We start from the raw sequence: 21,855 nt of genomic DNA, 5'->3' as shown, positions 1-21,855 counted from the left end.
GGCTTTGATCAGATTCTCTGAAAGGTCTCTCACCGAGACAAGGGGTTCCATGATCATGACGATAGATCTGAGGTGAATCCATCTCTATAACATGGTTGTGGGATGTGGATGGTTTGCTCAGCCTCTCCAAGTCTACTTCAGAGAAGCCACAGTTTATCACACCACCTGACTTAGTAGGAGTCCAGTAATGCATGCACCCAAATTCACTTCCTCTTACGTTTTGTGTTTTTAACTTTTTCTTGTGGAAAACTTCAAATATTCACAAAAGTAGGCAAATCAGTATAATGATGCCAATCCCTATGTACCCAACATCAACAGTTATCAGCTAGTGCTAATCTATATCATCTATCCCTGCTCTTCTTCCCCCTTTCATATTTTTTCACTTTTTTTTTAATAGAACAGCACACTTATTGAAAAGTGCTGGTGTTCTAAGTGTGTGGCAGGGTGAGTTTTCACACTGTGAGCTCACCTGGTAAAGATTCTGGTACCTGATTCTGACACGTTATGGAGTTTTCACACCACAAGTAATTCTTAGACACCTGCTGGCTGTCCTACAATTCAACCCAATTCTGACACTCTCTACTTGGAGATAGCATCCAATCCCACAGGTTTGGGCTCAATCTCACAAGACTGCTTCCATTTCCAACACCAGTCCAGCTTGTCACCTGTGCTTCTGACTGACTGTAAATCAGAGGTTCCCACAATCCCTTCACTGGGTTTCATTAATTTGCTAGATCAGCTCTCAGGACTCAGGAAATTACTGGTTTATTACAAAGGATATTAAAGGATATAAATCAGCAGCCAGATCCTGTACAAAGGAGCTGCTGTCTCTGTGGAGTTTGGGGCCCTGCATGGTGCCATGTAGAAGGATTCTGGTTCCCCAGTGTAGAAGCTGTGAACACTCTGTTTTTGTTTTGTTTTGTTTTGTTTTGTTTTTCATGAAAACTTCATTTGATAGACATGATTAACTTATGGCCATTGGCCATTGGTGATTGATTTAACCTCTAGCTCCCTCTCCCTTTATTAAGGGGTGGGACTGAAAATTTCAACTCTCTATTCAAGCAACCATCTCCCATCCTTAGGTGCTTTCCAAAAGTCACCTCATTAACATAAGCCCACCAGTGGTGGAAAGGGACTTATTATGAATAACAATACACCCATTTTACCTTTATGGCTTTAAAGTTTTTTTAAGAACTGAGGACAGGAGACCAAATATAACAAAGGATGCTCCCATTGCTCTTATCACTCTGGAAATTCCAAGAGTTTTGGGTACTGTGAGCCAGGAACCAAGGATGAAGATCAAATATATATGAGAAATATATTTTGGTTATCTGAATGACCAAATATATATTTCTTGTAAGTCACAATAGCATACCTGGGTAACCATTACCCAGATTAGAAACCAAACATTAGCAGCACCTATAAGCTCCCATGTCCCCTTCCCACCTGCCCCAAGTAAACTTTATCCTGATTTCTAACAGCACAAATGGAGTCTGGTTTGCTAGCCGGCTGTTGAAATTGTGACAGGAAGATGACATAGTAGAAAGTCAAAGAAGTGGGTAGAGTCAGCAAATCTGGGTTCAAAATGCCCCTTGGCGCTGGCTGATCAAGCAACCATGACACCCATACAGCCTCCAGGAGCTTCAGTCCCTCATCTATGCAGTGAGGACATATCAGGTTGCTATGAAAATCATCAATAATCAAAAATCATGTCAGAGTCCAGCCCAGTGCTTGGCATGTAGAGAGGATCAAATAAGGAGTGTCTCTCATAATCATCGTCTTTAGTATTATTTACAATTTTTCACCCGTGATGAGATGGGAAGTGACCTATGGCCCTAACAGTTATGTAGCTGGGGTAAGAGCCATGATGGCTGGAAACTTCAGGACAGCTGACACTTGAAGGTGTTTCGGATCCTTTATGGCACTCCAGAGAAACTGTCCTGTGCTGGACCATCAGTTACTTTGAAAGAGAACCTAGATAACATCTGTCACTGCAATGGGAAGGGGGCACAGGGTGGTCTCCTAATGATGCAGGACAGGGCAAATTCCCCTGACTGGGAGCGGGAGGGACACTAACCCATGTACTGAGAGTAGAGTTCTTGGCAGAGAGTGTAGAAAGAATTCAACACACACGCCAAAGTTAGAGTCAAAAGGAAAGTTTATTGGAGAAAGGGTAACACTCCATGGACAGAGTGTGGTCTCCATTCTGAGGCAGAGAGTAAGAGGGTCTAAAAGATACTCAGAGGGACAGAGACAATAGAGATGAGGACAGTGAGAGAGACAGAATAAAGGCACTGAGAGGGACAGTAAAGACACTGAGAGGGACCCTGAGTATTTGGGGAATTCAGTTTATATATTATTCTTTAGTTCCCATGAGTAACAGTTTAAAGACTTAGTTTACCCATTTCATTTGATATGGACATACAGTGAAGAAGAGGAAGGGGAAGAGTATGTAGCAGGAAAATATGTAGAATGAAAGGCCTGCTGGCAGTTCCCAGCTTTTCATCCCTAGGTTCCCTATGGTTTTAGCCATAGGGAATGAATGATTTTATTTTGTGTAGGACAACCATTTAAAGACTCTTTTGTTCCTGTTACCCCTTCACAGGTATGGGAAATGGGTTGTTAGCAATCCCAGCAGAAATCTTCCTTTGTTCTGCAGGTTTCCTCTGGCCTGACTGCAGGGCTGAGCAGCATATTGCAGTCTCTGAATGTAGCTTGATTTAACACTTTAGTTCTCTTGCTTCCTCCCAACATTACTAAGATCAGCAAAGTTGGGAAAAGACATCACCTGGAATTTATGTGCTGACAGGGCCATGCGGCTAGTCCTCAAAGTTACTGAAAAGGTAATTTATCAAAAAAAGCTGTCTGACTTTGGGTTGTGTATTTTTATTTCTCAAGCTCTCTGGCAATAAAACCCAATTTGGGACATTCAGGGATTAGATTCCCAAATGTGTTTGCTCATAGACCTTTGTTCCTTCAGACCCAGGAAACCCAGGAAACTGTAGCTTTAGCCATCAGCTGCATATGGTTTAATCCCAAAGTCCCGTTCATTTGGTTTACAGATTGGGAAAGCATTGCTGTCAATAGATGAAGAGTATTTTGAAATTTCTGTGAAAGTTCGAGTATGCGTGATATAATCTAATTGTCCAGTTTCTTGACATTCAGGCTTATCTCTTTTGCAAAGCAGTATAATTGATTTCTGGGTACTTGAAAATAGAGCTAGTAATGGGAAAATGCACTGCAGATACCACATAGGGGAGACAGTGAGGCCAGCCACACTGCCCCCACTCATTCATTCATTCAGTTGTTGCCTTGCAGAGCCCAAGCACATAGTTCTGGAACCACAGCTACTGCCTCTGGGGTTACTCCCCAACTCCTGGGGTGTTCAGATCCTGGGAAAACAATTGCAGTCAAGATGATGGGCACTATAAGTAGGGGAAGAGCCCTAAAGCTTCCAGGAGGAAGTGACTTTCAGGGTAGAGTGCCAGGTCAAAAGAAGTGCAATATGAGACCCTTGGGCTGAGGCTTGGGGGTAGACTGCTGAGCCTGGAGAAGGGATCCCAGAGTAGCTGGGGACCTCTACATCTGTATATCTAATGTCCTAGTGCAGGACTTCTGGAGCAGAGGGTACCGGCATTCTAAGCATGTGTTCTCTCTCATTGCAGGTCTGAAGGAGAAAGCTCCCGGAGCATCAGGTATGTCATCAGCCTCTGTTTGCTGCATCTGTGTCTTGGGAGTGGGCAGCTTCAATGAAACCATGTGCTTTGATTTCTTTCTGACACAGTTTTGCTGGCTTGGTGGTTGTTTCTTCCTATCAGGGGCTGACGGTGGCCTGGTTTGCTTAGGCTGTGACCCATCTTGGACCAGAAAAGCTTTTCAGCTCAGACAGCTCCTAGGGCCAGGCTGGATGGGGTCGGGGCAAGACTTCTGAATGTTTGGTAGAGGGATGGTGCTGGGAAATGCGTGTGGGATGAATGAATCCACATGGTGGTGAGATTTTGACCCTGAATAGAGCTTGAGGTCCATGCCCCACCCCTGCTCCCACACTCCCACCTCAGAGTTCTGTGTGGTGGGTATCAGAAAAGTGTTTTTGCAAAGCAGGTGATGTTGGAGCTGAGCCCTGAAAGAGAATGATTCTCCTTGTGGGGGAAGGATGGGAAAGACATTGCAGTGGGGGGCATGGATTATGCTTGGATCTGCATGGTGAGAATAAGGAATGGCTTCAGAATACTGGGGGACTGGTATGCAAAGTCAAACATATGTATGCAGCTTGAGCCAAATGTTTCTCAGCAGGACTCATAGAGATGTGGAGCTGAGCAAAGAAGAAAACCGATAAAAGTTCAACTAGAGAAGGTTGTATTTAAGTTCTTCTAGGGCTGAAGAACAGAACCCCCTAACAACTTCTAGTCCATTTTCTTGTGTGGACTTTTGGAAATGGGAATTGTAATAGAAAACATTGCTAGGATTTTAAAATGCTCTTGTCAGACCTTGAGTGCATCTCTTATGTGTCAGGCTTTGTGTTTCACCCCCAGGGAGCTGTCTACACAGTTGTCAAAGCTCAGTCACATGTCCCATCTTGCGATCACGAGCACGGGCACAGGAGCACATATATAAAGTCCCCCCGTTAGTCAGGACTGGAAGCCCCCCATACTATTCAGATCTGATTCCTAGAGAGCCTACTCCTACTACCCATGCTTCAGCCCCTGGACAGCTGCAAAATTTGTTTTCTAGGGAGGAGTGTCCGTAGGGAGTGTTCTAAACTCAAGTCCCACAATGACCTTCCTGCTTCTACCCCCAGGGATTCCATTGCCCATTGTGCTCTAGCTGCAGCTCTTGGTGAGACCTCTCTGCCTGGCACCTCCCACCTGTGCAACCCTGTTTCAGAGCGCAGGGCACCTGCAGCTCCTGGCCAAACAATGCTACTGGCCCTTCTAAATGTATCCATTGATTCTCTGCCTACCTCTGGCTTGTATGACTGTGTTGTTTTTCTGCCCTCCATACTCAGCAACCTCCAAGCCTTTCTCAGAACCTCCATGCTGCTGCTTCCCTGACGCTTCCAGGGGCTGCGGCTGAAGTACTGTTCCACCTGCTTGCACTCCATGGCTTTTCGTGTTTGGTTTTGTTATCCAAGTTCATTCTGCTTTGTGTCCTAGTGATTTGAGCACTTGTCTTATTTCCCTAGGGCAGAGGTAGGGGATCTGGGATGAGATACCTGGGTGGTCTCCAAGTGGGGCCAGCAGCCAGGCACAGAGCAGGCACCAAGGGTCCTTAGTGGAATGAATTCATCTTGTTATCACTGGGAGGCCCAGGCATGATGCCTTGCACAGAACAAGCCCAAATTAATGTTTCTTTAATTTGATTCAGGATTCATAAATATTTTTAGGCCATAAACTAAAAGGAAAAAATAAAAGTGAGCCATCCAACTGCTCAATGGAGATAAGATACACACCCCCGTCCTACCTTCCACAACAAACCCTCACTAAAAATAGTGGGCAGAAGGGGCTGCATTTGATGACTCAAAGAAAGACTGGATTTCATTACCCTGGCTAAGTAAAGTATGATGGACACCAAGAGCTGATTGTCTTTGCTAAATATTAAGGAAAGGAACCCTGAGAAACCCTCCTGTACCCTACCCCCTACTCTGGTCCCTGCTGGGTGAGGTGATTTTTCTTTAAACCCAAATCATCCCAGTGACTGCCTTTCTAGCTGCTTGCTTGTTTCAGTGTCCTCAAACACCAAGGAACTGTTTTTACCAGGAGAAGCGGGTTTGAGAGTCTGTGTGCACTATTTTCCCCCAGGCAAAACATTTGCAAGATCATATGTATTCATTTTCCACAGACGAAATGACTTATTTTTAACCATTTTGCAAATGTAGGAATTTGCTCCTTGTTATGCAGGAGCATGTGTCTGCTTTCACTCCATTCTTAGGGTGGCTCCAGGGGACCCCTGACTTTGAAGTGATTTATTTAGGGGAGTGCCACAGGAAGAGGAGAGGTTTGCAGAGTTTGGATTTTGAAAAAATGAAGAGCTATGTGGAAGGCCCAGAAAGCTTGCAGTATCCAAGATACAGGACTTTCTGCAGGGTAAAAGCATTTTTTTTTCCTGGCTTTTATCAACTCCTTGAAATGAATTTGTCAACTTAAAATGGTACCTGATAGGAATAGGTACCATTTAATGAGCGTTCACTATGGGTTGGGGCCTCAGAACAACCAACCGTACCCCTTCAGGAGAGTTATTATGAGCTCCATTTTTTCAGCTCTGGGAAATTGAGGCTTAGAAATACTAAACAGCTTCCCTAGGGAAAATAGGGTTTTCAATGCAGAGCTGGGATATTGCATACCAAAGCCTTTCTCAGTGAGAATCACCTGTGTTGAAAATACAGGTTTCCAGGCTCTGTCTTTATGTGTGACTCAGCAGGTCCAGGGTGGGACCAGGAACCTGAATTTTAAACAACTTCCAACATGATTCTAACAGGCAGCCTGAACATACAGCCTCTCCAAGAAGGTTAGTGTCCAGCACTGGGCTATGCCCACTTCACAAGTGTGAGCTCATTGATCCTTAGAAAAACAGTGAATGAATTGGTTCCTTGTTGGTTTCCTCCTCTGAGTGGGATTCTGAAATGCTGACTGGCATTTTCCAAAGGCACCAGCAAGTGGCTCAGGGCTGGAAACAACCCGTAAAACCCCAGGACTCTTTGTTTGGGGAGTGTGGGACATGCTTCTGGAGAAGCTCAGTTACAAATGTTTTCTTAATTGAACCAAGACATATAAGTGAAAGCAATTAGTTAAAATTAATCTATTTTCCTGTGACCATCTCCCTTCACTCTGCATGAAGGAAAGATAGCTTTTGTAATTAACTGGGCCTTTCCCAAAAAAACCTAAAATGAGAATGTGCAGTTTATTTTGTGCACTAGTACAAAAATTGCCAAAGGTGGCAGACGAAGCTGGGACTGTTTGCTATGCTGGGTAAGCAGATCTGAGCTGTCTACCTCTGAGATGGAATGGGAGCTGGCTATAAATTAGAGACATGGGCTGGGAGTCTTCTCCTATATCCATGACTGGTGTTGTGGACTAAGGGATGAACAAGTGACTTCAGGAGGTGAGCAAACATTTCTTAGCACTGTGGAATGGATGGAGTAGAAGCACTGGGGTAAGAATTTTGAATTCAAATTCTTTCTCCTTTTCTTGCCTTCTGTGTCACCTTGGACCAAACACTGAACTCTCCAAGCCTCAGATTTCACACTCATTCAATAGTCTTTATTGAGCACCTACGTATGCATGTCTTTGAGCTAACCACTAAGGATATGACGACCAATAAGATCCAGTTAATCCCTGCCCCACAGTGAAATGAGATAAAGATTTCAGCCTCATAGCCAATGAACCTATAAAATGAGGCTGTAGATCGGACAGTGTGTGACAGTGTGTAGCATTCAATTAATGTCCACTTCCTTCTTTACTTTCTTCACCCTCCAACACAGTCTCTGGAGACTCACCTCATGGGAATTCTGAGGGAGGGTTGGAGGCAAACCCATGTTTGCTTGTGCAGGAAGTGCTAGTCCCAGCTTGGAGAATATTCCATTTTGACTCTCTTCCATCCTCCCTTTTGTCTCCTGGGATTTTGTCTAGAGTTTTGTGGACTTCTTGTCTTTCAGAACCTGTCTTACTTTCCCATCTTCTTGGCTCTCTGTGCTGCATCCTGAGCAATTTCCTCAGGATGGTCCTTCTGTTCACTAATACTTCCTTTAGCTGTGTCCATTCTGCTGTGTGGCTCATCCATTGTGGACTGAGGCATTTGAATGGGGTCCATATGTATATTCAGCCTGATTCTGGAGGCACCACTGGTCTTCTCTTTACACAGGAAGTGGAAAGATCTTATAGAATCCAGATTTAAGTCACTAGACAAAGAACTCATCTGCCTGGATGTTTTAGAAAAATCCTCTAGTGACTGTCTAAAAGATGGGCCAGAGATATATCAGGGTATCAAGGCAATGACAGTCTCATAGAATGAGATAGGAAATGTTCTTTCTCCTGTGTTTTTGGGAATAGTCTGAGAAGGATTGGTGTTAGTTCTTTAAATATTTGGTGGCATTCACCAGTGGAGCCATAGTTCCAGAGCTTTTCTTCCCCCGCTCCCCCAAGATATTTTTTGGGAAAACCTCTGATTCAATCTCCTTACTAGTTATGAATCTATTCCAATTTTCTATTCCTTTGTGATTAGTCTTGGTAAGTTTTGTATTTCTAGAAATTTGTTCATTTTATTGAGATTATCCCATTTGTTAGAGTACAATTGTTCATAGTACTCTCTTATAATTCGTTTTATTTCTATAGAGTCAGTGGTAATGTTCCACTTCCATTTCTTATTTTAATAGTTTGAGTCTTCTCTTTTTTCTTAGCCTAGCTAAGGGTTTGTCAATTTTGTTAATCTTTTCAAAGAATCACCTTTTGATTTTCTTGATTTTCTCTATTGCTTTTCTATTCTCTATTTTGTCTCTTCTCTAATCTTTATTCTCTCCATCCTTCTGCTAGCATTGGGTTTAGTTTGTTCTTTTTCTAGTTCCTTAAGTTGCATAAAATTAGATTGTTAATTTGAGATCTTGTTTTTAATGTAAGAGTTCAATCTGAGATCTTTCTTGTTTTTTAATGTAAGCATTTATAGCTATAAAATTTCCACGTAGCATTGTTTTGTTGTTTCCCATAAATTTTGATATGTTGTAGTTTGTGTTTCTTCATGTCTAAGGATTTTCTATTTTCCCTTGTGATTTCTTCTTTGAAGCATTGATTCTTTAAGAGTGTGTTGTTTAATTTTCACAAATTTGTGAATTTTCCACTTTGTTTCTGTTACTTATTTCTGACTTTATCCCATTGTGATTAGAAAAGATGTTTTGCATATCTTTCAAAATTTATTAAAATTTAAATTGTGGACTAACATATGATCTATCCTGGAGAATGTCCAGTCCACTTGAGAAAAATGTGTATACTGTTTTTGGGTACTATCTTGTGTATACCTGTAAGATGTAGTTGGTTAATAATCTTGTTCAAGCCCTTGATTCCTCACTTATATTCTTTCTGGCTCTTTTATCCATTATTTTGAGTGAGATACTAAAGATTTCACTATTATTGTAGAACTGTCTAATTCTCCCTTCAATTTTATTGATTTTGCTTCATATATTTTATTGGTCTGTCATTAGATGTGTGAATGTTTATCATTTTATCTTCTTGCTGTATCGAAACTCTTGTTATTATGTCATGTCCTTCTTTGTCTCTTGTAAAATTTTTGGTTTAAAGTCTATTTTGTCTGATATTAGTACTGTCATACCTACTCTCTTTTGGTGACTGTATGCCTGGACTATCTTTTTCTACCCTTTCATGTTCAACTTTTTTGTGTCTTTGTATCTAAAGTGAGTCTCTTGTAGATAGCAAATAGTTGGATGATGTGTTTTTATCTATCCTGCCAATCTGTGTTTTGAATGGAGAATTCAGTTTACATTTAAACTAATTACTGATATGGAAGGACTTACTTCTGTCATTTTGCTATTTGTTTTCTATTTGCCTTTTACCTTTTTGCCCTGCATTTCCTGCATGACTGTCTTCTTTTGTATTTAGTTAATTTTTTATAGTGAAACGTTTTAATTTCCTTCTCATTTCCCTTCATGTATATTCCATAACTCTTTCCTTTCTGGTTATCATGGGATTACATTTAACATTCTAAAGTTATAACACTTTAATGTGAATTTATATCAGCTTAACTTCAAGAATATATAAACACTCTGCTTCTACACAGCTCTGACCACTTCCCTTTTCAGTTGTTGGTGTTACGCAATTATATCCTTATGCACTGTATCTCCAAAAACATAGACCAATAATTTTAATACATTATCAAGTAGACAACAAAAGATGGAGCTACAAACTAAAGTTACAATAGCACTAGCTTTTATAACCATTTGAGTATTGCCCTTTACCAGAGATCTTTCTTCCTTCATAAGGCTTTGAGTTACTGTCCAGTGTCTTTTCAGTCCAACATGAAGGACGCCCTTCCTATAGGACAAGTCTAGTGGTAAAGCTCTCTCTCAGTTTTGGTTTATCTGGGAATGTTTTTGTTTCTCCCTCATTTTTGAAGGACAGTTATGCCAGATATAGGATTCTTGGTTGACAGCTATTTTCCTTCAACAATTTCAATAGATTAATCTACTGCCCTCTGGCTTATAAGGTTTCTGAAGAGAAACCTACTCATGATCTTACTGGTGAAAATATGAAAGCTATCTTCTTCTCAGCTTTATAGATGTTAATAATGTTAACTTGTCTTATGCAACAGAACATTTTCCTATATGTATCATGATATTAATTAAGTTGTAGCATCATTTCAAGACCAATCAGAGTTTAAGGCAAAGGAATTGAATATTTTAGGTATAGACAACTTTCAGATCTTTAAAAGCCACAGAACCATCCTATAGATTATAAATTTTAACTTTTAATAAAGTAAATATCAATCTCTAATATCCCATATGAAACGAAAAGCTCTTTGGGGTCTTTTTTTTTTTTTTTTTAGTGTAAAGAGTCTTGCGATCAAAAAATGAGAAAAGCACCTTGGTTTATCCCCAGCCATAATTGGCCTGTTTCTTGTTCTGACCTCATAAAATATCATTGTGACAGAATTACAAAAAAAACTTCTATATAAGGCCCTTACTGGGCTGAGGTTTTTGTCCTTATAGCCCAGGAAACTGATTTGTGGTGACCTGGCAGACTTGGACAGGTTAGTTTGGTTTCTCCTTTTTCTTTTGCTTTATTATTTTCTCTGCTCTTTTTTTGCTTTTTCTCATTTTCCTTTTTTCCTTTTTTCTCTATTCTTTTCTTATTTTTTTTTCTTTTTTTCTTTGTTCTTTTCTCATTTTTTCTTAAAAATTTTTTTAGGTTGTATTGTTAGTGCAAATAACATTGTTGGTGTAATTAATATAGTTAGCACACAGTAAGTATAGTTAGTAGTATGTTTATTAGCATAGTTATTAGTAAGCATAGTAAGCATTTATTAGTAAGCATAGTTAGCATTATTAGTATTGTCAGTTAGTGGACTTAGCAGATTACCATTTTGTAGGGTCTTGCGGCCATCTTGCTAACAAGAAGTCCCATATTGACCATTATAATCTCCTGAACACCCCTGGCTGGATAAACTTCACCCAGGTGAAGTTGGCCCAGCACATTCTGACTGGGACAGAGGTAGCTGTCAAGGTCATTAGAGTCAGCAGAGCTTCTCTAACCTCCAGGGACTTTTGCATGAAAACCAATGAATGAAAGCATTGAATCACCCTAATGTAGTAAAGTTATTTGAGGTGATTGATACAGAGGAAACATTATTCCTCATTATGGAGCATGTTAGCAGAGGAAACATATTTGATCATTTACAGGACCACAGCTGTATGATGAAGAATGAGGCCCAAGGCAACTTCCGGCGGCTGGTATCTACGGGGCAATACTGCCACTAGAAGGGTGTGGTTCACAGGGTCCTGAAGCCAGGTCTTCGATGCTCAGATGAACATAAAAATTGCAGACTTTGGTTTCAGCCATGGGTTTACTAGTCGTAAGCTGAGCACATTCTGTGGCAACCCCTCTTATGCTGCCCAGAACATTTCCTGGGCCCAAACTATGATGGCCCAGAACATTTCCTGGGCCCAAACAACCTAAGAGTTGTTTTATATTCCTTGGTCATTGAGACCCTACCTTTTGTGGGAGAGGACTTCTGGGAGCTGCAGCAGTGGATACTGAGTAGGCAATGCCATGTTCCATTTTTTCAAGTTTTTTGAGTGTGTGAAGATTTGAAAAAAATTAATGATCTTTGACCCTAGCAGCAGAGAAACTTTAGAAGAAATAGTGATGGGCCTGTGGCTAAACATGGTCCAGGAACTCAGACCTTATAGTGAGCTGCCCTGTGACAACAAGGACCCCTGAGTGACAGAGGTGATGACAACCATAGGCTTTGAGTGGAATGAGATCCAGGGCTAATTAATAGGAAGGAGGTATGGCAACATAATGCTCATGACCTGATCCTTCCCTTCTTCTGACCCCAATGGCCACAGTCCTTCCCCAACACGTGAGGTTCAGCCAGAGGTCTCTGAGCGTTCAATAAAATGTAGCTATAGTGAGCCTGCTATTCCCACCTAGATCTGCAAGGCAGAAAATCAGCAACCTGAGAACCAGGAGTCAGGGCAGAAGGACAAAGAGCTTGCCACTCCCCTACCCTGCCTGGAGTCAAGGATGCCACACCCAACCTAGCCTCTCGGCATGGCTCTGGGGCCTCCCCTTCCACCCACAGCACCACCAGCAGCAATAGTAGAGCTCCAGAGGGAACCAGTTGCCTCCACAGGGTGTCCTTACAAGGAAAATTCTGTCCATGCTGGACAGCCGGATGGTGTGACTCCAGCCTCTCCCTATTGCCACAGCCTGGGCTGGCAGCGGGGTGCTGAGAGGTTCTTGAACTTTATCTTAAGGAACCTCTGCTTTAGGCTGTCCAGCAAGACCCAGCATAGCAAATGGAACAGGGTTAATTAATTTAAATTGTAGGTGGCCAATGGAAGGCCACAATCAAAGACTATGGAGAGGTCAAGACATGGTCCCTGCATTTTAAATGCTGGACTTGAAGATGCTGAGCTTCAGGAAGGCTGGCAATGTGGTTTAGGAGACTGGACAGAGGCTTGATGCAAACAGCTGCTGGTGCAAGCAGTGCAAGAAGTATTCGCTATGTGTGAAGGACCCCTGGGTGAGAGGACCTGGCCCAGCAGACAGTGGAGGTATGCAAATTGCCAAGCATTCTCCGCAAGGGATTCGAATCAGGAAGGGTATCTGGCACCTCCATGGCCTTCAAAAGCATTGTATCCAAAATACCCGATGAGCTTGGAGGAAGGCCTGGAGCCCCCTGGAGGACAAGAGGAGAGGCTATCTTAGCTGCAGGTCCACCCCTCACCTTTACCATGGGGGAAACTTCAGAGACTGGATTGTTTTTCCTGGGGCATTTCTCTCCTCTCCTGTCCTTCTCTGTCTTTGCTTTCATGTTTGTGGGGGAGGGGGACAGTTCTTATTAAAGTACTTGGTTCTTCCAGATCTTGTAATAAACTTGATGCTCCCAAAAGATGTATTATAATACTGTTTTGCATCCACCCTGCACAGAATTGGGGCTGTGCATCCTCCAGTTTGAGAAGTGCACAGTGATGTAATACTTGGACTTAATCAGAACAGCTAAATGGAAAAATAACTGAAGAAAATTCTTACAAGAACTCTCAACAGTAACAAATATGCTTCTGAAGAGAAAAGGCTATGAGCCACACTGCAGGGTAGAGAGGCAAAAACTGTCATTTTCCTGCACTAACATTACCTAACATTTACAGAAGGACCAAGGGAAGTTTTAGTATTATGGCCTGTGTTAATTATGACCAAGAAGTCCACAAAAGGATAACAATGTCCCATGACCCCAGGGCAGGTGTCATCCCAAATCAGCTTAGGGGTCACTTACCTGTGCAGCTTAGTTTCCTGACTATAATGCAGGAGTCGGGCCTTTCCTCTGTCCCTATCAGAGAGGGGCCTGATGCATGAGTTCGATCAGAGGAAATGGAAAGAAGGTATGGGGAGCAGAAGGAAGCTGGAGTGATGGGTTCTAATGACAGAATACTCTGCTAAGGAGACTTTCTCCTTCTGTGAGATCCGGGCCCTGGCTGGCTGGGCCAGTGGCTGCCTGCCTCTGATTTTCTCATTAATCCCAGATCAGTTCCATAGCAAGGGCTTTGGGTTTTGTTCTAAAGAGCAGGAGATCTTGAGTAGGGAGTAACATGGTCAACATCCATTGAACAAGATGCCTCTGGCTGCATGTGTACAGTGGATTCTGGCTGGAAGATGAACCTCAGAATCAGTAACGAAGTTCCACCAGCAATTTCCCAACAAATTAAATGAAAAGCGCCCACCGGCCCAGCTGGTTACTGAATTATGAATTAGTTAATGCAATTTGTTTGATGTACAATCTTTCATAAAACATGAACTCAGGGTAGGGAGTGGTCAGGTGGTGGGAGGGAATGTTAAAAGGGGTGTGTCAGAGATGTCCAAATGGCTCCCGCTCCACTCCTCACTCAGTGCAACTGAATACTTACTTATAGCTGGGCCAGTGGCTATCCAAGATGACAGAGTTCCCAGCCTCCTTTGCTGCTAAGCTGGGTATGTGACCAGGCTCTCCCTCTAGGATGGAAGGGGAAGCAATTTGTGTAACTTCCAGGGTATTTCCTAGGAGAGAGAAGTAGGCCATTCTTTCTTCTTTCTCCGTCCTGCTGCTGGGAACATGAGCTCTGAGCTTCATGCTGGCTGGAGTGGATGAGGGCAGCTCCCCTGGGTATCGGTGAGAGGAGCTTCCTGGACTAGCCCTGCCAAACCAGCCCTGGAATGTCTGCCTCCAAATTGAGTGGAGAGAGATGCAAACTTCTATTTGCCATTCTCATGAGGGCCCTTTGTTATAGCAGCTGAACATTATCCTAACCAGGATAGCAATCTTGGAGGGCATATTTCTGTATTGCTCTTTTGGGTCAGGGTGCACCAAGAACCACAGATGTCTGAAATTTGCAGCCCTCCCTTTCTTAGGGTGACAGCCAAACTCAGCTCCAGCCCACTCTCCTCTCTGGAAATCTAATGTGCAAAGATCAATGCTGCTAACTAAAGGACTCGAGCGAATATCTTCCAGGGCCATCATCTTGTTCTCTTGTTCTATCCTCCCAGGGTTGTGCATCCCTCACTCTCTCCCAAAGACACAGCTTATTTTGAAATATGGTGTGCTTACACTTTCCCTGCTAATATCTGCAGATTCTAATTAAATAACTCAGGGAACAGGTTGTTGCATGCATGGTATAATTTGATTATTGCTAGAAAGATGAGTTTGGAACTGACAAGTTCCCTGCTAAGCTTGACACGTTTAAAAGCTTAATTTGAAAAACCAGCTGAGTTCCACTTGCAGTGTGAAGGCAGAGACTGTAACGTGGTCGAGCCTTGGCCTGAGCTCTCAGTTTGAGAAGACAAATACTTAAGACTCCCTGGGGGTCTGGTCTTGTCCATGTAATTTCTTATGTGCCTTCCACTCTTATGAAGCCTACGATTTTATGGGTAAAAGGAATTCCGATATATATTAAAATATTAAACTTGCTGATGTTGTAAAAAAGATATATAGTTCATCTCTTGTTCATTTGTCTGTTCTTAAGTGTCTGCAAAGTATCTTGTAGGGCTGGTTTAAAATGGAATGTGTTAATATAAAATTTGAGAGTCAGTAAGGCCAACATCGGGAAATGACTGCCATTGAAAAGATAGTCTGTTAGTCATAGTTTCCAGAGGAGGAGGCACACCAAACCATGCAGTGCCACACAAGTAAGCACCAGTGTTGGTCAGGAAGCAGAGGGAGTAGAGAGGACTGTGGACAGGAGCCTTTAATGAAAGAAACAGGTGAGGCAGGGTAAGTGGCTTAAGATCAGCTGGTTTGAGTAATTTCATGGGCTCTGCAGCATAGGGGCTGTCCTGAGTTGTCTGGTACTGGCTCTTGGTGATTAGGGCAGGGATATAGTAGCCAGGGGTATGAGCATCCAATAGAGGAGGTGGGTGTGTGTGGACACTGGATTGGCTGATTTGTATTTGAAAAGTGGGGCCCTAGAAGGAGAATTCCTGCTGGAGATGGGGGAGGTGGCCAACAGGGAGGCAGAAGGCCAAATTGAGCTGACTTAGAAGAAAGCATGTCCAACATGTGTGTGCAGGGCAGATGTTAAAGCATCAAGTTTACAGAAGCTAGAAACATGGTCCATACAGGGCTCAGCTTGGATGTCCCCTCCATAGAGGAGCCTTCCCTGCCTATGCAATCTAATGTGACAGCCTTAAATCTACCAAGACATTACTCACTTTATTCCCTTCATCACATTCTGGGCTTAGCCCTGCTGCTCAGCACCCAGCTGTGGCTCCCCCCAACCCAGAGGAAAAGTCCACAGGCCCTGCATGATCTGAGCCTTTGACCTCTCTTGTCCCCTCTCCTACCCTGTTGCTGCTTTCTGCCCACTCCAGCCCCCATCCCTACCCTACTGATTTTTCTGAACTTTGCTCTTCTCTGTAGCACTTATTCCTTCTAACACATGCTTACCGCACCATCCGCTCGCGCGCGTGCGCACACACACACACACACACACACACACACACACTCTCACACGTACACATGATGCCAACTACACAGAAGCAGCAGAGTTTGTTTTTTGTTTGTTTGTTTATTTCATTCATTGCTATGCTTACAGCCTAGGCCAGTACTGGACACATAGTAAAACCTCAGTAAATAGCAAATGAACACCTTATCACTGCCTGAAACATTCTTGTCTGCGGTCTACAGCATTCACTCACTGAGGCCCTACTGTATGCCGGGCTGGTTCCTGACTCCAGGGTACAGCAGTGGGTAAAGCAGGCAGAGGCCTCCAATCTCATGCAGCTTAAGGCTTAGTGGGGGAAATAGAGAAAAAATAAGTAAAATATGTGCAAAGTCAGGCAGTAATATGCACCATGAAGAAAAATGAAGTCAAGAAGGACATTTGAGCAAATTCCTGAAGATATTTAGGAAGTGAGCAATGTAGAGGGCTGAGTGTTCCAGGCTGAGAGAACAGCAAGTGGTAAGGCCCCGAGGCCATAGTGGGCTGCATGTCAAGAGTCTCAGTTATTAGTATGGATTCTAAGTTTCGTTTCGAGTCTGTATTTTGCTTTTATTGTAATCCTTAGTTTCACCTTTCTAGCTGATTAATCTGTGCCTAGGTTATCAATCTATTGAGTTCAGCAAATTCTATTCCAATAATTTAAAGTGAAAATGGGTGAATTTAGGTCAAATCAATATAACTTTATTCGGTGGCCTTCCTGGGACCAGCTGCATTTGGCACCAGGAGGCTGTGAAATGAATACAACAGTCTGCCTTGGCCACCCCAGTTAATGATCTTCCTAGATGTCCTCAAGCCCCTGCCACTGCATCCTTGCCCCATCTCATCTGGTCTGAAGCTCAGACTCTGACCCTCTGTCATACCTTTGTCCCCCATGTTTAGCTCCTCCTGGACATCTGTGTCCAGGTTTTCCCCAAGCTTTTCAAAGTTCTTGTTTCCCAAACTGAGTTCAGCCTTTGCCCCATGACTGCCTCTTCCTATAAAGTCCCTCTCAGTGAGGGAAGCCACCACTAGCTGGATCCTTGAGCTCCCAGGCAAGGCCCTCCCCTGACCCACCCATCTGATATGTCCCACCCTATGATCCCACCACTGTAGGGCTTCCCATTGTCCACTTCTCCTTCTCTTCGCAAACCCCCATGAGGCATATATAGTTACACATGGGGACACCGAGGCCACACTGATGAGTGTTTCTGGGAACAAGCAGTATCCGGGAGCAGAAGGCAGATGAGGGCTCCCAAATAGTCTGAGCACAAGGCTCTTGTGGCAGCAAGTTGGTCACTATGTTGTTATAGTAGCCCGAATGGACTAAGACACCTAGTGTGTCCTGTGTTTCAAGCTTTAGCCCAGGCAGGCTGTCTGTTAGATGAATGTCCAGTCCTTTGTTTCTTTATTCACTCATTTATTCATGATGTATTTGGCTCCAGCTCTGTGCTAGGCCCTGGCTAGTTGATGGCTAATCCTTGGAGACCCAGCTCAGATATCACCTCCTTCATGAAGACTTTCTTCATCCCCACCCTCTTCTGCAGCTCCCTCTGGCTTCGCCTGGGATCCCCCAGTACTATGATCACACTGTATCTACCTCTCTAGCATGTAAGCTCTGTGAGGGCTCTGAGCCAGATGTAGAAAAGGGCTCAGAAAAAATGTGATGATGGATAAAACACTGAATAGATGAAAGGATTAGATGTGGGCCATGTGTCAGTCAAGTTCACTTCCTCCTTCCCTTTCTCCAGGACCAGGACTCCATTATAACATTAGCCTGAGGGACTTTCTCTCACCCTCATGCTCATTTAGGCCATTAACAGTCTGAATTTTTTTTTCAATGTTAATTATTTTTTAAACTTTTAAGACATGTCATGACAATACCCTCAGTAATGAGAAAATTATCACTTTGAGTGGGAATCCATCTGTTGTGTGTGAGCCAAGACTGGACAACATGGAAGTGCAAGGTGTTGAGGAGGAGAGAACTCAAGGGCTGGGCCTCTGGGAAACAGGAAGCAGGGAGACAGATGAATAAAGACAGAGCTGCCAGGGCCTGGGCCACACAGGGAGGAGAGGAAGTCCAAGGGCTTCCAGATGTCAGAGCAGGGGCTACCAGTGTCACCTTCTGATTCATCCTGCTGCTCCTGCCTCAACATAGGAGCTGTGTTTCTCATGTTGCATCACAAATCCAGGCCTTTGCACAAGCAGAGGCCTCCACCAGGAGGAACCTTTCCTCTACTCACCAGTGAGCAACATCTTTTCCCCTTCAGGACTCTGTTCCTCTGAGGGATTTGTTCCTGACCCTCTTGTGCTCCTGCCCCCACCATGACATACTCACTCTGCTCTGTACTAGTTCACTTGATTGTCATTGCTGAGGTTGACCTGTCTTCTGAGGAAAAGGCTGCTCTTTGGGGGACAAATTGAGAGACCAGCAGACCTCTAAGTCTGTGTGACTTTGGGCAAGTCCCTTGTCCCGTTGGATCCTCAGTTTCTCAGGTAGGTAGGTCCGGCAGTGACTCCCTCCCTCATAGCGATGGCTGCACTCAATGAGCTGCTGAAGGTGGGATTCTGGGCCCTATGCCTGCAGCTTTGCCCTTTGTGCTGACACTGGGGTTACAGCCTCACAGGGCTGGGTTTGTGGAATGCCTGGATGCAGGATACATGAGGGAGTGGGAGAAGGGCAGCAGTTCAGGGTGCAGCTTTGAAAAATCAGAAGACAAAGGCTTTCCTTGGGGACACTGTTCCAGAGATCTTGGCCTCGGGCCTGCTCCACCCCCCACCCTTCCTTGGCTGCCTTCAGAGGGCAAGCAATGAATGCTTGCTTTGATGCTGCATTCTCAGCCTTTTTTCCCCAAGAGAAGCTTAGGGAGCAGCAGGGACTGTGCAGGGCTGGAGACACAAGCTCCATCTAGAGGGTGGCTCCAACTCAGGTCCAGAAGAGCATTGCCTTGAAGGACTGTCACCCAGGTGGACAATCTTCTCATTTTATGCATTCCCCCACCCCCAAAAAGCTAGACACCTGGATTTTTATTTGAAATCTTCTAGTTTTTAAGTGTTAGAATTAATCAAACAACAACAACAACAACAACAACAACAAACAACAACAACACCTACATTTGCCCCTAGGTCCTAGTTCCAGGCCCTTGGTTTAAGATTCTTGACTAGGGTGGGCTCAGGAATGGCTGCCCCAAGGCAAAGTCCAGACTCTGGATGCCCTTGTCCCTACACAGTTCCCACACGCCCACCCAGTGCTTCCTCATGGATGTTCAGGGGACAGCTTCATGCCCCTAGGGCAGAGTATGGTGGTCTGTAGGCTGCTGGCTTGCTGCAGCACCAAGGGCCTGGACTCTTGAAGGGCTACCCTTTCTTTCAGCAACTCCAAAGCAGGTGGAACTGCGGGGCCGACATAGGCCTCCCCGCAAATACCAGGAGCTTCTGTTCAGCCCTTGTGGAGCTTAACCAGGCTTGTTCTGAGTGCTGACATTTTGGGGGACACCTGTGGGAAGAAGAGTGAGTATGTGCTTACATTGGAGGTTAGTGAGGAGGACCCTGCAGCCTTAAACGTATATTGAACACCTACTGTGTACTTGGTTCTAGATTGGGATCTAGGGAACTGTGGGGAGGAGGAAACCTAGGCATCTGTCCGCAAGAGACCAAATCACACCAGATGAGGAGCCAGGGACAAAGAGGGCTTCAACAAGGAGGAAGGACATATCTGATTGGGAGAGGGCCTGGGATCTGGGAGGCCTTGGAACATTTCCACGATTTGATCCAGGGGAGATAGGGACAGTGTGGATTTGTTTAGTGGAACAACACACACGATGGCTCAGAGACAAGACATTCACGGTTTGGGGTGGGGTGCTTATGATTGGGGCTCCCTGATTCCACCCTGCCCCTGTCCTAGGCATCTGTCCTCCCTCTGTGATGGTGAAGAGAGCACCTCTTGGTGAGCACTCCCGGGGCCTGTGGTCAGCTCTCTACTACAGTGAGGACACTGAGGCCCAGAGAGGGAAGCAGCTTGCCCAAGGTCACAGAGTAGGGAACCCTGTTATAACTCAGGCCCACAACCTGTGTCCTTAATTACTCCTCTATGCTGCTAGCAGGGGTGCAGGCCTGGACTGGACTTTGAAAACAGACTGATTCAGTGCCCCCATCAGATGCTGAGTTGTCCTCAGGAAACACCCCTCAACACCTACTTGCACACTCCCAAGGACGGGGAGCTCATTGCTATTCCTGGAAACCGGCTGGGTCTTCCTGAGAATTGGCTGAGATAGCCCAGGAGGGACTAAGGGAAGCCACACTGCCCTGAGGCTTCCTGTTGCCAGCCAAGCAGTTTGGGTCCCCTTGGATGTCCGTGATGGAAGCAGTCACCTCACTTCTTTGTGCCTCAATTTCCTTATCTGCAAAAAAGGGTGACAATACCTCATAGATTTTCATGAGGATTAATTAAGTTCATTTTTTAACGTGCTTAGCACAGTTTCTGGCGGTGGATCAGGCTTCTGTTTACCTCAACAACAGCACTGTAATGTAGGGTTTCCTGTCTCCATTTTAAAGATGAGAAAACCAAGGCTGAGAAGAATTATGAGATTACCATTCAGTCACCCCCTCCTCATGCAGCACTGTGAATATCCACGTGTCCCCTTTCTTCCCAGCTAGCCTCATCTCTCCAACTTTAGTAACCACACAGCAAAGCAGGTGCTAAGAATTGTTGAAGGAATTAGTGCTTGAATAAAGACTCTAACCATGCTCCTCACCTTGGGCTTTCAGTGCTGTGGACTATACTGGAATATTGAGCTTCCCCAGACTGTCCAGGAGGCACAGTGCATGTCCATTGCCTCATCTACAGTATGTTTTACACCCAGAGTGAGGCAGGCCGTAGGTAGTGGGGAGCTACAGAGAGACATTGAGCAAGAGAGCAAGTGCAGGAGCAGATGGAAAATGGCAGGTATGTGGAGGCTGCCTATACTTTGGGAACTGAGCAGATCCACTTTGTGACAGGCAGTAATATCAATAATAAACTCCCACTGAGAGTGTGGACTACTTGTCGTTAATGTCACTTTTGCACTACAACAGCAGAGTCCAGTAGTTGTGATAGGGACCACAGTCTTTCAAAGCCTAAAATATTTACTATCCAGCTTTTATGGAAAAAGCAAATAGACACTGCCCTAGAAGACGGAAATCACAACAGCAGCCACAGCATGCCTAGGTGCAGTGCTCAGCCCAAGCCAGCTCTATGCTCTACCTGTTACCTCATTTACTATCATCACCTCCTCCCCCAGCCTGGAGAGGAAGAGGAGAGATTTTATTACTACTTTACAGATGAGAAAACTGAGGCTCATTTTATTCTTAGTAAGTAACCAAGTGGTAGAGCCAGCTTTGAACCCCAGTGTTCTGATTTCAAAGCCCTCACATTTCAACCACTGCTTTCTGGAGAGAGAGGCCCTGCCCACCTTTCCCCACCAGCGTTGTGTTCCTACACCAGTAATCCCTTTGCATGTGCTGCTTCCCCTACTCTTCTGTTCCCTTGGCTTTGAAATTTCAGCTTCCTTGTCTATTTCTCCTTTATGTAGGATGGTGTTGATTGCTCACTCTGCAGCCTTTGCCTACTCCACCTCTCCTTCTTCCAGTGGATGTTCAATTTGACAGAATCATGATCGGTCCAAGCTGGTCATGGCAACTGCTTTCCC

At 44.3% G+C, this 21,855-nt stretch overlaps 1 protein-coding gene across 5 annotated transcripts in view; it reads left to right on the top strand.

Annotated features, from left to right (window-relative positions):
• IQSEC1 (IQ motif and Sec7 domain ArfGEF 1) overlaps positions 1–21,855 on the top strand; it is a 385,819-nt gene that overhangs the window by 139,432 nt on the left and 224,532 nt on the right. For all 5 annotated transcript variants that reach the window (XM_039886571.1, XM_039886575.1, XM_039886580.1 and 2 more), the window contains exon 2: positions 3,666–3,695. In XM_039886571.1, coding sequence (XP_039742505.1) covers positions 3,666–3,695 — 30 coding nt within the window. The remainder of the gene's footprint in view (positions 1–3,665; positions 3,696–21,855) is intronic.

The sequence above is a fragment of the Pteropus medius genome, unplaced genomic scaffold (assembly GCF_902729225.1).
Source record: "Pteropus medius unplaced genomic scaffold, Ma_sr-lr_union100, whole genome shotgun sequence".
In the NCBI taxonomy this organism is placed as follows: Eukaryota; Metazoa; Chordata; class Mammalia; order Chiroptera; family Pteropodidae; genus Pteropus; species Pteropus medius.
Note: the sequence above shows the minus strand (reverse complement) of the source record. Positions and strands in the feature narration are given on the sequence as shown.